Source organism: Peromyscus eremicus, chromosome 4 (genome assembly GCF_949786415.1).
Source record: "Peromyscus eremicus chromosome 4, PerEre_H2_v1, whole genome shotgun sequence".
Lineage (NCBI taxonomy): Eukaryota > Metazoa > Chordata > Mammalia > Rodentia > Cricetidae > Peromyscus > Peromyscus eremicus.
The window spans coordinates 152,837,275-152,853,271 of NC_081419.1; the positions used below are offsets into that span (position 1 = coordinate 152,837,275).

Sequence of the window (15,997 nt, forward strand, 5' to 3'; positions counted from 1 at the left end):
ACGTGGCTTGTGGCTTACCGGCATCTTCACATGCTGTTTGTCATCGTGGCGGCTGGCAGTGTCTCTGACTCAGGCTTCCACTTCGCAGCTTTATTCTCCTCCTTGTCCTGCCCACAATTCCTCCTGCCTGACTACTGGCCAATCAGTGTTTTATTTACCAACCAGTCAGAGCAACACATTTGCCACACAGAACATCCCACAGCACTTACTATTTTTAATTCTGTATATGTTTGTGTCAGTGTATGGGTATATATTGGATTTCCTGGAACTGGAGGTACAGGCAGTTGTGAGCTCCCTGATTTGGGTGCTGGGACTCAAACTCCGGTCCTCTGCAAGAGAAGTATACACTCTTACCTCTCCATCTCTCTAGCCCCTATTTTATTTAAATTGTGATGAGCATTTGTACAAGTGCCTGTGGAAGCCAGAAGCTGGTATTGAAGCCCTCTGGAGTTAGAGGCAGTTGTAAGCTGCTTGATATGGGTGCTGATCTGTGTCATGTGCTGATGAGTTTTGCAACTCTGGGTTTGGTGTCCCATATTTCAGCACCAAAAATATAGGTAAATTGGTTGCAAAACATGATTTTTGGAACTCTGTGGGTTTGGTATCCTGTGTTTCGGCACCAAAAATGTAAGTGAATTGGTTGCAACAACTCTGGGTTTGGTCCCAGGTTTTGGCACCAAAATGTGAGTTTTGCAACTCTGGGAAAGATGTCCCGACTACCTGGGGAGTCAGGCACCTTGAGCTGCTTAGGACAGCTCTGGTGGCTGGAGCTGCAAAAGAGACAGTTTAACCCTGGAGAGCGAGGTATCCTGGACACCTCGAGCTGCTCAGAACAACAGCTCTTCCCTGAAGGTGTCCCTGACACCTGGAGCTGTTTAGCACAGCTCTGACTGCTGGAACTGCAAAGAAGCAGCCTAACCCTGGAAGGGAAATTTTTCTGACTTCTCGGGAGAGTCAGGCCTGGAACTGCTTCAGCAGGGAAGGGCATCCTGACTCTTTGGGAAAGTCAAGGTATACCTGGTGTGATGGGGGATGGTCTCCCCACAGGATATAGCAATCCTGCTCCTCTCCTAGAGAGCCACTACAGCTGAGCTTTGCTTAGCCCACCCCTGAGGGGGCTTCCTAGCAGAGCTCTGCTTCTTCCATCTAAGATGTTGCTTCTTTTGCTTCACTCTGTAAAAGGGGAAACCCCTGCAGAAATGTAGCAATTTCCTCTGGCTCTATCTTAGCTTGCTCTATCCACGGAGGGAAGTCTCAGCAAAGATCTTCTGTTCAGCTTCTCCTTGCTCTGCTCTTTCACCTCTCCCTTGTTTTCTCCACTGAGGGACGTCTCAGCAAGGATCTTCTCTGGCCAGTGAATGAAGATCTTCACACCCAAAACTCTCTTTGAGAAACATTTATTTGGGAAGGAGGAGTCCAGGAGAGTAGCTGCCTCTACCATGGTGGAGAGAACACCTTTTTTTTCTAACTGACTAAGCAGGGCGGTTTACACAGGATGTCTTGGGGGTGGAGTCAACCCTGGGCCCAGGGTTCTACTATCTTGCTCTGTGATTGGTTGGTTTCACAAGTCAGTTGGCCAGGGGCAGAGATGGCTCTGATCTGCCTGAGCCAAACAAACTGTGTTTCTTTCTGCCCTGATCTGAGCCATCTTTCCCTAGTTCTGGGCTCTAGGGTCAGGGTGGGTTTCTTTAGCCAGCCCCTCTTTCCTACAATCTGGAAATTGAGAACATTAATATTCAGAGTTCTTGCTGTGTGGTGGTGGAGCACACCTTTAATTCCAGCACTCAGGAGGCAGAGGCAGGCCGATCTCTGTGAGTTCTAGGCTTGCCTGGTCTACAGAGCGAGTTCTAGAACAGTCAAGGCTATACAGAGAGACCGTCTCAAAAAAGCAAAAAAAAAAAAAAAAAAAAAAAAAAAAAATTCAGAGTTCTTATAGAATGATATGTATGGATTCCTGTCATTTTGTTGATTTTGTAGTGTATTTGTTTTCTCTTCCTCTCTTGCTTAACTATAAATAGCAAGGTTTATTCTTTCTTGTGGCCTCATGGGCAATCTAACTGGGGAATATACAAATAAAAACAAAACCATCATAAGACAGAAATGCAAATTAAATAATAGAAAATAAGAAATAAAAAGAATGCTATAGAATGCATTGCTGGCATAGCTGTGTTCTTAATTGAAAGGTAAAGTTCTTGATGAGATGAACTTTACCTTTAATTTCCACAGGAAGGAGCCGACGGGCTACCATAGGAGGGGAACTCAGGTTCATTTTCCGTCTTTAGCAGTAATTGAGAGAGAGAGAACAGTAAAAACACAAAGAACTAGGTACTACTTTTGTCTCTTTCTGTAAGGAGATACACTTGTAGGGTCAGAACACTACATGTTGGTGTTTTTCCTGGGTGTTTTTTAGTGATAGTGCTGATGCTGACTTAACTTCATTGTTGAACTTCTTTGTTGCTTGGTACAGTCAACTGAGGTCTTTCAAGAGTTTTTTTTTTTTTTTTTTTTTTAAAGATTTATTTATTTATTAATACAGTGTTCTGTCTGCATGTATGCCTGCAAGCCAGAAGAGGGCACCAGATCTCATTACAGGCGGTTGTGAGCTACCATGTGGTTGCTGGGAACTGAACTCAGGACCTCTGGAAGAACAGCCAGTGCTCTTAACCACTGAGCCATCTCTCCAGCCCCTTTCAAGAGGTTTTTTTTTTTTTTTTTTTTTTTTTTTGGTGGTTTTTCGAGACAGGGTTTCTCTATGTAGCTTTGCGCCTTCCCTGGAACTCACTTGGTAGCCCAGGCTGGCCTCGAACTCACAGAGATCCGCCTGGCTCTGCCTCCCGAGTGCTGGGATTAAAGGCGTGTGCCACCACCGCCCGGCTCAAGAGTTTTTTAAGCATGTCTAAGGAACATCTTTCCTTTGAGAAAAAACGTTTTGTAGAATGTTAATTTTGAAATAATTTTAAACTTGGAAAAATAGTATCCCTAAAATATTAGAAAAGGAGCTGGAGAAATGGTTCGGTGGTTAAGAGTACTTGCTGCTCGTCCGAAGGACTTTAGTTCAGTTCCCAGCACCAACATCAGGCTGTTCACACTATTTGTAACTCCATTTCCAGGAGATCCAGTGTCGTCTTCTGACCTCTGTGGTTGTCTGAACACGTAGGCCTACGAATACATAAGTGTACGAGTGTGTACACACACACAAAAGTGCTTGAGTACACACATATACACATGCATGCACACACATGTAGATAAAAATAAAACAAAGCAGTTGTGATGCATGCCCTTAATCCCAGTACTTACGCAGCAGGGGCAGGTGGATTTCTGTGAGTTCGAGGCTAGCCTGGTCTGCCTAAAGTATTTCAGGCCAGTCAGGGATGAATAGTGAGAGCCTGTCTTAAAATAAGTAAAATATTTAGAATAAATTAAAGGAATTACTAGGCATAGTGGCCCGTGCCTTTAATTCCAGCACTTGGGAGGTAGAGGCAGGTGGACCTATGTGGATTCAAGACTAGCCTGTTCTGCATAGCAAGTTCCAGGCCAGCCAGAGCTATGTAGTGAGACCCTGTTTCAGGAAAAAAAAAGTTCTTATATACTCTCTCCATTTTGTCTCATCTTATACAATTTTAGTAAATTATAGAAACCTTTTAATCTATTGACACTATATTATTAACTAAGCTACAGATTTTATTTCAGTTTTACAGTGTTTCTATAAATGTCTCTGTCATGAACCTGGTCCAGGATTTCCTGATGTATTTTGTCTTCTTAGTGTGCTGGTTAATTTTAACTGTCAGTTGACATAATCTAGAATTACCTGGGAAGAGAGTCTCAATAAAGAAATTATCAGAATCAGGCTGACCTGTGGGAATGTCTGTTGGGGTTTGTCTTGATTATTGATCAAGGTGGAAAACACACCCTGAATGTAGGTAGCACCATTCCATGGGCTGAGCCCTGAATTGTGTAAGGGTGAAGAAAACTAGCTTAGTAGAAGCAAGTGAGGGTGTGTTTGTTTTTTGCTCTTGACTGGATGTGTGTGATCAACTCCCTCAAAGCCTCTCCCTCCATGATTTTCCTGCAGTGATGGTCTATAACCTGGATTGTATGTCAAATAAACCCTTTCTTCCCCAAGTTGACTTTGTTGTTGTTGTTGTTTTGGTTTTCGCCACAGCGTTGTGTAGCCTTGACTGTTCTGGAACTCACTCTATAGACCATGCTGTTTGTTTTTTTTTTTTTAAGATTTAGTAATTTTTATTTTATGGATATGAGTGTTCTGCTTTCTGTGTTGGTGGGAAAGCTGACCCTTTATATGTATTGTTTGGTTCTTAGTTTAATGGCTATGCGGGGAGCCTCTTCTCGAGTGGGCCCTATGAGAAAGATGATGAGGAAGCAGATGCTATTTATGCAGCTCTGGATAAAAGGATGGATGAAAGAAGAAAAGAAAGAAGGTATGTTATTTCATACTGTGCTTTCAGACAAAATAAATTTCTTTTTGTTGTGTTTTATTTTGGGCTAGGAGGAAAGTTGCAAAAATAGTCTGTATGTCTACTTGACTTCAGAGGCTACTTGGACCTTGGTCTGTAACAGCTGTACCTGCGTAAAGGTTGGGTATATACAGAATAGCCTTAAGGCCTAGAAGCTGCCACAAAAGCAGCAGAATTTGGGGTAATACTTTGACTATGATTAGGGTTACTTAAGCTTGGCTGGCCTAGAACTCACAGAGATCTGTCTGCTTCTGCTTCTGCCTCCTTAGTATTGTACCACCATGTCCAGTAGGGTTGCCTTTTTTTGGGGAGGATGCAGAGGATTAAACCTGAGTTTTTTTTTTTTTTTTTTTTTTCTGGGACAAGGTCTTGCTGTGTAGCTCTGGATGTACTGGAACTCTATGTAGATCAGGCTGATCTTGAACTCATAGAGATCCACCTGCCTTGGTCTCCCAAATGCTGGTACTAAAGGTACAGTGTAGATATAACTGTCTTATTAAATAAGAAGCACAGAGCCAATACAGAGATGAAAGCCAAGAGGTCAGAGCAATAGCTAAGAGCTAAAAACCTTACCCTTCACTGTCACTGTTGTCCTACCTCTCCGAAAGAGACCTACTTCCTGTGTGTTTGTGCTTTTTATTGACTTTCTGTTCTGCCTTCTCATTGGTTGTAAACCCAACCACATGACCTCCTTGTCACTGCCCGTCTGTACAGACCTCCAGGTCTTCTGTGGTTGGTATTGAGATTAAAGGCGTGTGTCTCCATGCTGGCTGTATCCTTGAACACCAGAGATCCGCCTAGCTCTGCCTCCCAAGAGCTGGGATTAAAGGCGTGCGCCACCAACGCCCAGCTCTGCTATGGCTTGCTATTAGCTCTGACCCCCAGGCAACTTTATTTATTAACATACAAATAAAACCACATTTCAGTACAAATAAAATATCACTATAGTACAGGTTTTTTGTTTTGTTTTATTTTGTTCTTTGGAAACCTAGGATCTTTTTTTTTTTTTTTTTCAAGACAGGTGTTTTGGTGCCTGTCCTGGATCTCGCTCTGTAGATCAGGCTGGCCTCAAACTCACAGAGATCTGCCTGGCTCTGCCTCCTGAGTGCTGGGATTAAAGGCGTGTGCTACCACCACCCGCCTAGCCTTTTTTTCTTTTTCCTTCTTTCCTTTGTTCCTTCCTTCCTTCTTTCCCTCTGTCCCTCCTTCCCTCTCTCTCAGTCTCTCTCTCTATCTCTTTTTTTTTTAAATTTTTCTAGACAAGGTTTCTCTGTAGAACACAGATCTGCCTGCTTCTGCCTCCTAAGTGCTGGGATTAAGGGTATATGCCATCATTGCCCTGCTCTTTTTTTTTTTTTTTTAATTATTATTAAATTAAACTTTTGAAAATCTTTCTAAAACTTGCATTTTTTTTCGCCCAAGACAGAGCTTCTCTGTGTAGCTTTGGAGCCTGTCTTGGAACTCACTGTGTAGACCAGGGTGGCCTCAACTCACAGAGATCCACCTGCTCTGCCTCCCAAGTGCTAGGATTAAAGGCATGGGCCATCACTCCCCAGCCATTTTTTTTTTTTTTTTTTTTTTTTTTTGGTACTTGCATTTTTTTTACCTATATGAGTGTTTTGCCTGTGTATATCTATGCAATATATGTGTGGGTGGTACCCTTGAAGGCCAAAAGAAGGCATTAGATGCCCCTGGAATTTGAGTTGCAGATGGTTGTGAATTGCCATGTGGGTGCTGGGAATAGAATCCATTGAAGAGCATCCAGTGCTCTTAAACACTGAGCCATTTCTCTAGCCATCTCTTATTTTAATCTATCTATCTATCTATCTATCTATCTATCTATCTATCAGATTTATTTATTTATTATGTATATAGTGTTCTGCCTGCATGTGTCCTTGCAGGCCAGAAGAGGGCACCAGATCTCATTACAGGTGGTTGTGAGCCACCATATGGTTGCTGGGAATTGAACTCAGGACCTCTGGAAGAGCAGCCAGTACTCTTAACCACTGAGCCATCTCTCCAGCTGTTATTTTGTTTCTTTGAGACTGACTCTGTATACATAGCCATCACTGTCTTGGAACTTAGTATGTAGACCAGACTCTGCCTTCAGACCACAGATATCTTCTTACCTCTTCTTCCTGAGTCCTGGGATTAAAGATTTTAAATTGTGTGTGTGTGTATACACCCTTGGAGGCCAGAGACACAAGTTACAGGAAGTTATGAGCTATTCAATATTGGTGTTGGGAACTGAACTCAGGTCCTCTTCAGAGCAGTATTACCTCTTAACCACTGATTAATTTCTCAGTCCTCTCTTTTTCCTTTTTGGTTTTTGAGGTGATGTTTCATTATGTAGCTCAGGTTGACCTTGAATTCATGGAAATCTCTTTCCTTACGTTTCTGCATTATCAGATTTGTAGGCCTGTGTAGCTGGAGAATTTCTCTTCAGCTCCCGCCAAGCCCTGCCAGTCCCAAAGCCCACTTATAAAATAAACACACAGACGCTTATATTATTTAAACTGTTTGGTCTAATGGCTCAGGCTTCTTGCTAACTGTTCTTATATCTTAAATTAATCCATTTCTATAAATCTATACCTTGCCACATGGCTCGTGGCTTACCGGCGTCTTCACATGCTGCTTGTCATGGCGGAGGCTGGCAGTGTCTCCCTCCGCCTTCCTGTTCTCTCAGTTCTCCTCTCTGTTAGTCCTGCCTATACTTCCTGCCTGGCCACTGGCCAATCAGTGTTTTATTTATTGACCAATCAGAGCAACAGATTTGACATACAGTATATCCCACAGCAGGCCTGTACTGTCATGCTCATCTTAGGGTTGCTATCTTCAATATTTATTTATTTATTTATTTATTTATTTATTTATTTATTTATTTATTTATTTATTTATTTTTATTTATATGAATGTTTCACCTGCATGGATGTATGTGTGTAGTTGGATTTTTTTGTAGGGACCGTCTGCTGTGGAATAATTCTTTTGTATACTGTGAAGATTTGTCAATCGGATTAGTTTAATAAAATACTAATTGGTTGATAGCCAGGCCGGAAGTATAGGTGGGGCAACCAAACTAAGGATTCTGGGATGAAGAAGGGTGGAGTCAGAAGAGTTGCTAGCCAGAGGGAGCAGGAAATGAACATGCCATGTTAATAAAGGTACTGCCATGTGGCAGAGTGTAAATAAGGAATATGGGTTAACTTAAAATGTGAGAGCTAGTTAGTAATAAGCCTGAGCTGTTGGCCGAGCATTTATAATTAATATAAGCCTCAGTGTGTTTATTTGAGAACGGCTGTGTGACAAGAAAACTCTGCCTACAACTATCGACTCCCTAGTAGCCGACACAGAGACTTATTATTAATTATCAAAGCTAGGCAGATAGCTTAGGCTTGTTTCTTTTTTTTTGGGGGGGGGGATAGGGTTTTTCTCTGTTGTTTTGGTGCCTGTCCTGGATCTCACTCTGTAGGCCAGGTTGGCCTCAAATTCACAGAGATCCACCAGGCTCTGGCTCTGCCTCCTGAGTGCTGGGATTAAAGGCATACGCCACCTCTGCTTGCTTAGGCTTGTTTGTAACTAGCTCTTATAACTTAACCCATTTCTATTAATTTTTATTCTGCCTTGTGGCTTTATTACCTTATCTTCTTTCTGCTTGCTCTGTATCTCCTGGCTTCTCTGCCTGCTTCCCAGCATCCTCCCTGCCCAGAAATCCTGCCTAGCTATTGGCTGTTCAGCTTTTTTTAAAACCAATGAGTGACATGTCTTCACAGTGTACAAAAAGATTATTCCACAACATTTCCCCCTTTTTGTCTAAATAAAAAGGAAAGGTTTTAACTCTAACATAGTAAAACTATACACAATAAGAACAATTATCAAGTAAGGGTTACATTCATAATGTCCAGTCCATTTGTATTTGGCATATTCAGAAAAAATACTCTATTATCTATTTTATCTTGATGAATTTAAAGTTTGATACTTAAACCATTTTCTATTATAACTTGTATTACCATCTTAAAACTATTTCTTTAGACCTCAAAACATTTTTTTAGATAAACAATTTAAGCTTTCATGTCTCTCAACTTTATAAAGTTTACATCTGTTATCTACGTTTTTTTCTCAATTTGGTAACAAAGAAAACTGTAAAACTATAACTATTTGGTCTTCAGTCTCCATCAGAGACCCAAAAAGGATAAAATATTACTTGAGTAAACAGGAAGTGCAAAGCAAACAACTTCCAAAACTATAGAAATGACAGAAACAGCTGGCTTCCTGGACAGTCACCCTAGTTTCCTCTGCAACGTTGGGGCATCTGTCTTCAGGCTACAGGCCCAGAATATCTGATATACTTTTCTGTGAAGCAGAAATTTTGAAGGACTGTCATATTTTGTCTTGTCAAAGTTTGGCAGACGCTTTCTTTTGTGTCTTGCTTGTCCAATTTTGACAGTATACTATCAGCAATTGAGGCAAGGACAGTTTATTTGCCCAGTGACTAGCTTTTGCCATAAAGAAAGCAAACTCCGGTTGGGTGGCTGGGTGGCGGTGGCGCATGCCTTTAATCCCAGCACTTGGGAGGCAGAGGCAGGCCTCTGTGAGTTTGAGGGCAGACTGGCCTACAGAGTGAGATCCAGGATAGGCACCAAAAGGACACAGAGAAACCCTGTCTGGGGGAGGGAGGGAGCAAACTCCATATGGAGGTTCTTTGATGATGTCCATCAACTTTTTTTTTTAGGTAGATTGGTACTGTCATGTCTCACTGTCATGAAAAGCATTAAGTTATAACATTTTAAATGCCATAGTCTGTAGGTCTTTGAAGTGTTTGAAGATCACCTATCTATCTAAAATATTCTCTGTATGACCCTGAAAACATACCTAACATAACTATAAGTTTGATTGTTATAGATGACTATTAACCAGTATTTGTTTATTATCCTAAATACCTTTCAAGGACTAAAACTTTATATTACATTTATATTACATTTGAACTGCATAGGTACAATACTTTAAACAAGAAATATAAACATAAAATACAGTATAACAAAAATAACCTTGAATTTGTATCAATATACAAAAATCCATATCAGTGTAAAATATTTGAGACTGGTGGTTGTTCAAAAGTAGACTCAACAACCCACCCTTTTATCCCATCATTCCTCCCCCCACCCTCCCTGGAGCTGAGGACCGAACCCAGGGCCTTGCGCTTGCTAGGCAAGTGCTCTATCACTGAGCTAAATCCCAAACCCCTATCCCATCATTTCTATACTATATCTCCCCTTTTCCCCTTCAGAAAGAGATCCCTGAGTCTAATCTCCTTTGTTCAGCTTTTTTTCTGACCATGACCACTAACAACTTATAACCAACCCCCTAAATGATGACAAACATCCATAACCCACAGAATGACCAAAAACCACCCACCCCACCTCTTGGGAATGTGAATGTCATGTTTTTTAGACTGCTTCCTGCTAAGATAATGGTCAAATCCTGGGAGAGCTAGCTGTTACCTAGTCTTGGTGTGATGGGAAAATGTAGGTCTTATCTGAAGTCTGACTAGATTAGTCTATGAGGCGGGACCATCTCTCCAACAGCCTTAAAGCTGTTCTGGATGTAGAACAACAAGGAAACTGCAGGAGAGGCACTCTGTGAGGCTGGATCACCTGGACCACCTGTTTTCATTGGTGTCTCTTCCCCTTGCTCTGAAAACACACAAATTTTTAAAGATAACATACATATCTGCATTAACACACATGGAATGTGTGGCGTACACAGTTAAAGATGAGTTTTTTGTCCTATGTTTGAGCAGGTAAAAGGCATCTGTCAACTTTGTAAGTCCGTTTGGATTACATGACCAAACTGTAATATAAATCTTTATATATGACATGTGAAAGGATGGCATATAATAATAAGTCATGAGGACTCTGGAGCCAACAAGGTTTATCATGTCTCATTTCATCTTCGAGCTGTTCCCATGCTGAGAGATCAGCTTACACATCACCTATCCTGTAGTCTTTCTTGGCTTCTTCCTCCATGTCAGTAGCCAGGATACTTAGGAAGTCTCCCCTGGTAAAATCTGATCTCTATTAACCTGGAGGGAATTCACAGCCTTTCGTTTCCCATGGAAACAAAAGCATAACCTCTTCTCCAATGTAATGCATTTTTTGACTTCCATTTTAAAGTGAAGGTATTCCTAAAGTATGTAGGTTGGTTTAATTCAGCAGTCCCTTCCACAATCCAATGTCTCTAGCAGCTGTCATCTGTTCATTAGCATTCAAAAAATTCAAAATTAACAAAGCACCAAATAAGGTCCAAACTCCTCGTGTTATATTTCCCATCTTTATGTGACTTACTCTTTTTTTTTATTACTTTCTTTCTTTCTTTAAAGACTTTATTTTTTAAAATTTTTTAATGACTGTATATGTCCTTTTTTTCCCCCTTAAGTCTATGCCATTGTTAAATACATTGTAACCTGTTAGAGGTTTTTTCCATCTAACCTGCTTTATTGCGTATCTGTAACCTTTTCTGTCTGCATGAGCAAAACCTTAAGCTGCCGTGCAGCTTACTTAGCTCATGGTGCACTGGTGGCTCAAGCTACAGGCAGTTGGCCTCGGCCTGTGTGAGAGACTGTGGGATGAGGAAGCCTTGTTTTCCTCCATTTTTGTGTGTTTGGAACCTTTTCTAAAGCTTTTTCAGGTCTTAAGTGGAAATATGTGCCTGTTGGATGCCATTTGTAGTCAGACCTTTTGTTGGGACCTTTGACTCCCCAATAATGACATGGAGATTTATTATTAATTATGAAAGCTGGGCTGATAGCTTAGGCTTGTTTCTAACTGCCTTAAATAACTTAAATAACTCATTTCTATTAATTTACTTTCTGCCTCATGGCTTTATTACCTCATCTCTGTACTGCCCATCATGTTTGCTCTGTATCTCCTGGCATTTCTGCCTTCTTCCCAAGTGTCCTCCCTGCCCAGAAATCCTGCCTAGCTATTGGCTGTTCAGCTTTTTATTAAACCAATTAGAGTGACACATCTTCATGGTGTACATAAAGATTATTCCACAGCATATGTGCACCACAGAGGCCAGAAGAGCATGTTGGATCCTCTGAAACTGGAGTTATAAATGGTTGTGAATGGCCATATGGATACCGTGTTGCATGAATCTTAAAGAGTCTTATTAATAAAATCAAACCTGAGCCAGGTATTGGGGTGAACTGGAAGATCAGAGAACCAGAACAAGCCACAGCTAACCTCACCTGGCCAACTTCTCAGCTGCTCTTGTTTCCTCAGACTGGAAGTCTCTCTGTCCTCATATCCAAATGGCTCTCAGCTGAATTGCTGCTAGAAACCTGAAAGCTTATCCAGCCAAATGCTTAACCAGGCCAAATGCTTCTAGTTCCTGGTCCTCACGCCTTATATACCTCTCTGCTTTCTACCATCACTCCCTGGAATTAAAGGCTCGCTTTTTGGGATTAAAGGCGTGAGTCACCATGCTTGGCTGTATCCTTGAACACATGGATACACATGGATTTCTGCCTCTGGAATGCTAGGATTAAAGGCGTGTGCTACCACTGCCTAACTTCTATGTTTAATATTGTGGCTGCTCTGTCTCTGACCCCAGATAAGTTTATTAGGGTGCACAATATTTTGGGGAACACAATACCACCTCATTACTGGGAACTGAACCCAAGTCCTTTGCAAGACCAGCTAGTGAACTTAGCCTCTGAGACATCTCTTTAGCCCTAGGGTTATCCAGTCTTGAAATGGGCAGTAAGAGTAATTCTTAATCTCTCTCTGTTAAATAATTTGGAAATAGAGTCAGGTGGCAAGTGAAAAATCTAGATCTTGTGGGTTAGAGATAGTGGTTTGGAAGTTCATGCCCCATGTCTCTATTGTGAAATGGGGTAGGTCACACTAGACTGGTGGGTGAAGCAAACTAAGGGCCTGTAGGGAACAAGTTGAGTTGGTCACTGTGGTGGGCACTTGGTGCCATGTTGGTCGAGCTTGGAACTTAGGTGTCCTATTTGAGATGCAAGGCTCTTGTATTTGTTTTGTAGGGCTTCAAGGTGACATCTTGCTTTGAACTCTAATGTGGCAAATCTTGTGTTTATGTTCTCTTAGTATATCACTTTAATATGCCAACTTTCTGAATTCTGTGTTCTAATTTTGGGAAAGTTTATGGGAAGTGAACACAGGATACTGCAAAGCATACTTACGTTGCTTTGTATGTTTTGTTTGTTTGGTTTTATTTTTAAGACAAGGTCTCACTCTAGTGCAAGCTTCCTGGAACTTGCTGTGTAGCCTAGGCTGGCCTTGAACTCAGAGATTTTCCTGCTTCTGCATCCCATGTGCTGGGATTAAAAACATGTTCCATGTACCTAGTAGAAACCATACTTTGAGCCCAGCATAATGATACACATTTTTAATCCCAGTGCTTGGGAGGCAGAGGCAGGTGGACTCTTGGCCAACTTTGTCCACAGAGGGAGTTCTAGGACAGCCAGAACTACACAGAGAAATCATGTCTTGAAAAACAAAAACGAACAACAATAACAAAAAGGAAAAAAAAAATGTACTTTGGATTTTGACTTTTTCCAGAGCTTAGTGATACTGATAAAATAGTTAATTTCTGTACCTGATAATAGGTTTCTCTGCTGACACAGCCAGATCAAGCTGAATTGAAAAAGAAAAGGAACAGGTTTATTTGAGCAAAGCAACTCCCGGGTGAGTCCTCCAGCCCCAGAGATGGGGCTGGAGAGTCACATACCTGAACTAAAGCAGGGAGCTTATATAGCCTGTAGGTGAGGGGTGACGCCACAAGCTGGGTTTGTGTCTATGTATGGTCAAAAGCTGGAATGCTTAGGTGGGAACTTGGGCTGCTGGCAACTTCAGGGGAGGAGGTATCGTAGCCTCCAAGAATTCAGAACTGGGCTTTTTTGGTGCCTTCCCTTTGTTCAGGGATTTGCTGAGAGGATGTGGTTTGGAGAGAGAGACAGGAATGAGACTTTCTGGATCAAGCAAGAGTGAGCTGGTGGTTCCAGCTGAACAATAGTCTCTTGAGTTGTTGGACATTGATAGTGTTGCTATAGCTTCTTGTCAGCCATGTAATCAATGGGAGGAAACAACTGTTAATCCCACCACATGAGAGTAAAGACCAATTACCCCTATTCTTTGGTTAAATTAAAAGAGAAGCTTTATTTTCTGACAAGCCTATCTCCCTAAAGTAGGGTTTGAAATTACAGCATAGAACACAGGAAAGGATAGTGTTTTTATAGTCCAAAAACTGCAAGAGTAAGTGGTTTTCACGGGTTGGGGGATTTCCAGAGGAATTTTGGTTACATAGGAACTTGGCTGAACATTTTATACTTATTTGGCAGAACATCTTATCTTATCAGGGTATCTTCAAGGTGTGAGTCAAACTCCACAGGGTGGAGAACAGCATGTCAAATTCCAGAAACAGGTTAAAACATGGTCAGCTTGAATTTTGCAGCAAACAAATGAACTTGTGATCTTATAACAAAGTGGCTTTAATCCTTAAGGTGGAGTTAGGCTGAACCATCACAACTGACACCACAGGGTACAGTGTTGAAGTGTTGATAGATGTGCAGTTTAGGGGAGTAAAATATGTTTTTCCTTATAATGGATTTTCTTTCTTTCTTTTCTTTTTTTTTGCAGGGGGGTGGGGGGTAGGTAATGGGGGATGGGGGAGTGGGGTGTCGGGGGTGGGGGTGGGGAGACAGGGTCTCTACATAGCCCTGGCTGTCCTGGAACTCACTCACCACATAGATACATAGACCAGGCTGGCCTTGAACTCAGAGCTTTGCCTATTGCTGCCTCCCATTGTTGAGATTAAAGGTGTGTGACTTCATACCTGACTATAATGGATTTATTTTGATGTAAACATATCACTTAAGGAACATCTATGAAAGTAAGATATCTGATTTACTGTTTTCATTTGATAAATAATTGAATGATTTGTGATTATATCTACAGTTGCCTAAAATATATTCTAGTTAACTGTTAAATGTGTGGAATTGTTTTTGGTTGTTTAATTAAGATAGACAACAAACTAACTTCATTTTGCAATGGACATCCAATTTTCTTTTTTTAATGAATTTTATTTTTTAGAACTTATTAATTTTGTATATATGACTGTTTTGCCTGCATGTCTGTATGTATACTAAGTGCATGCCTAGTGCCCATGGATGCCAGAAAAGGGCATTGGATCCCTTAGAGCTGGAGTTGTGGATAGCTGTGAGCCACCATGTGGGGCCTGGGAAATAAACCTGCCTTCTCTTTAAGAAGAAGTGCTATAAGCTTATATCTACTATTTCTCCAAGCCCTACATCTAATATCTCTTTTTTGAAATTTCTATTTATTTTATGTGCATTGGTTTTTTGCCTGCATGTATGTCTGTGTGAGGGTGTCAGGGTGCCCTGGAACTGGAGTTACAGGTAGTTGTAAGCTGCTATGTGGGTGCTGGGAATTGAACCAGGGTCCTCTGGAAGAACAGTCAGTGCTCTTAACTGCTGAGCCATCTCTCCAGCCCCACATCTAATACTTGTAATGCAGGCACATATTTTATTTCCTAGAGAGCAAAGGGAGAAAGAAGAGATTGAGAAATACCGAATGGAGCGTCCCAAAATCCAGCAGCAATTTTCAGATCTCAAGGTGAGCAGATGGGTTGGCATACTGGTTCTCAGGCCCTCATCTAAGCAGTAGACTACTCTGCTTTAGTACTTGAACCTTTACTAACTGCTGTTTACTTAGTTTAGAAGATTAATTGCTTAGGGGAGGTTTGTGCTTCAGTATATTTGATCTTCTGTCCTATGTTCTAAAAAAACAAAAAAAAAATATTTTCTCCTACCTTTTTTTTAAAAAGATTTATTTGTTTATTTTATGTATAAGTGCTCTATCTTCATGTATGCCTTTGTGCTAGAGGAGGGCATCAGATCCCACTAGAGATGATTGTGAGCCACCATATGGTTGCTGGGAATTGAACTCAGGACCTCTGGAAGAGCAGCCAGTGCTCTTTGGAAATACAGTTTTTTATGAAATTTCTCTCCGTTTAGGCATATGCTTTCTAAGCTGCCTATTGAACTCTGACCTAATAATTTACATTTTAGTAAAATAGTACAAACCCAAGTGAATTGATTTCTCTAAATAAAATGGAAAACCAGGATTATCAGGATGGCTCAGCAGGTAAAGGCACTTGCCATCAAGCCTAACAGCCTGAATTTGATTTCCAAGTCCCAGGTGGTGGAAAGCAAGAACCAAATCTTGGCATTTATCCTTGTATGTGTGCATGCTCACATGCATGTACACACATATAATAAATAATAAATACATAAAAATTCTTCTTAATTTCTTTGTGCATTGGTGTTTTGCCTACATGTATGTCTGTGTAAGTGTGTTAGATCTCCTGGAACTGGAGTTACAGATAGTTGTGAGCTGCTTTGTGGGTGCTGGGAATTGAATCCAGGTCCTCTGGAAAAGCAGCCAGTGCTCCTAACTGCTGAGCCATCTTTCTAGCCC

General features: G+C 41.2%; 1 protein-coding gene across 1 annotated transcript in view; it reads left to right on the forward strand.

Moving 5' to 3' along the window:
* Prpf6 (pre-mRNA processing factor 6) overlaps positions 1-15,997 on the forward strand; it is a 94,651-nt gene that overhangs the window by 10,260 nt on the left and 68,394 nt on the right. The window contains exons 3-4 of the mRNA XM_059262173.1: positions 4,321-4,439; positions 15,055-15,133. Coding sequence (XP_059118156.1) covers positions 4,321-4,439; positions 15,055-15,133 — 198 coding nt within the window. The remainder of the gene's footprint in view (positions 1-4,320; positions 4,440-15,054; positions 15,134-15,997) is intronic.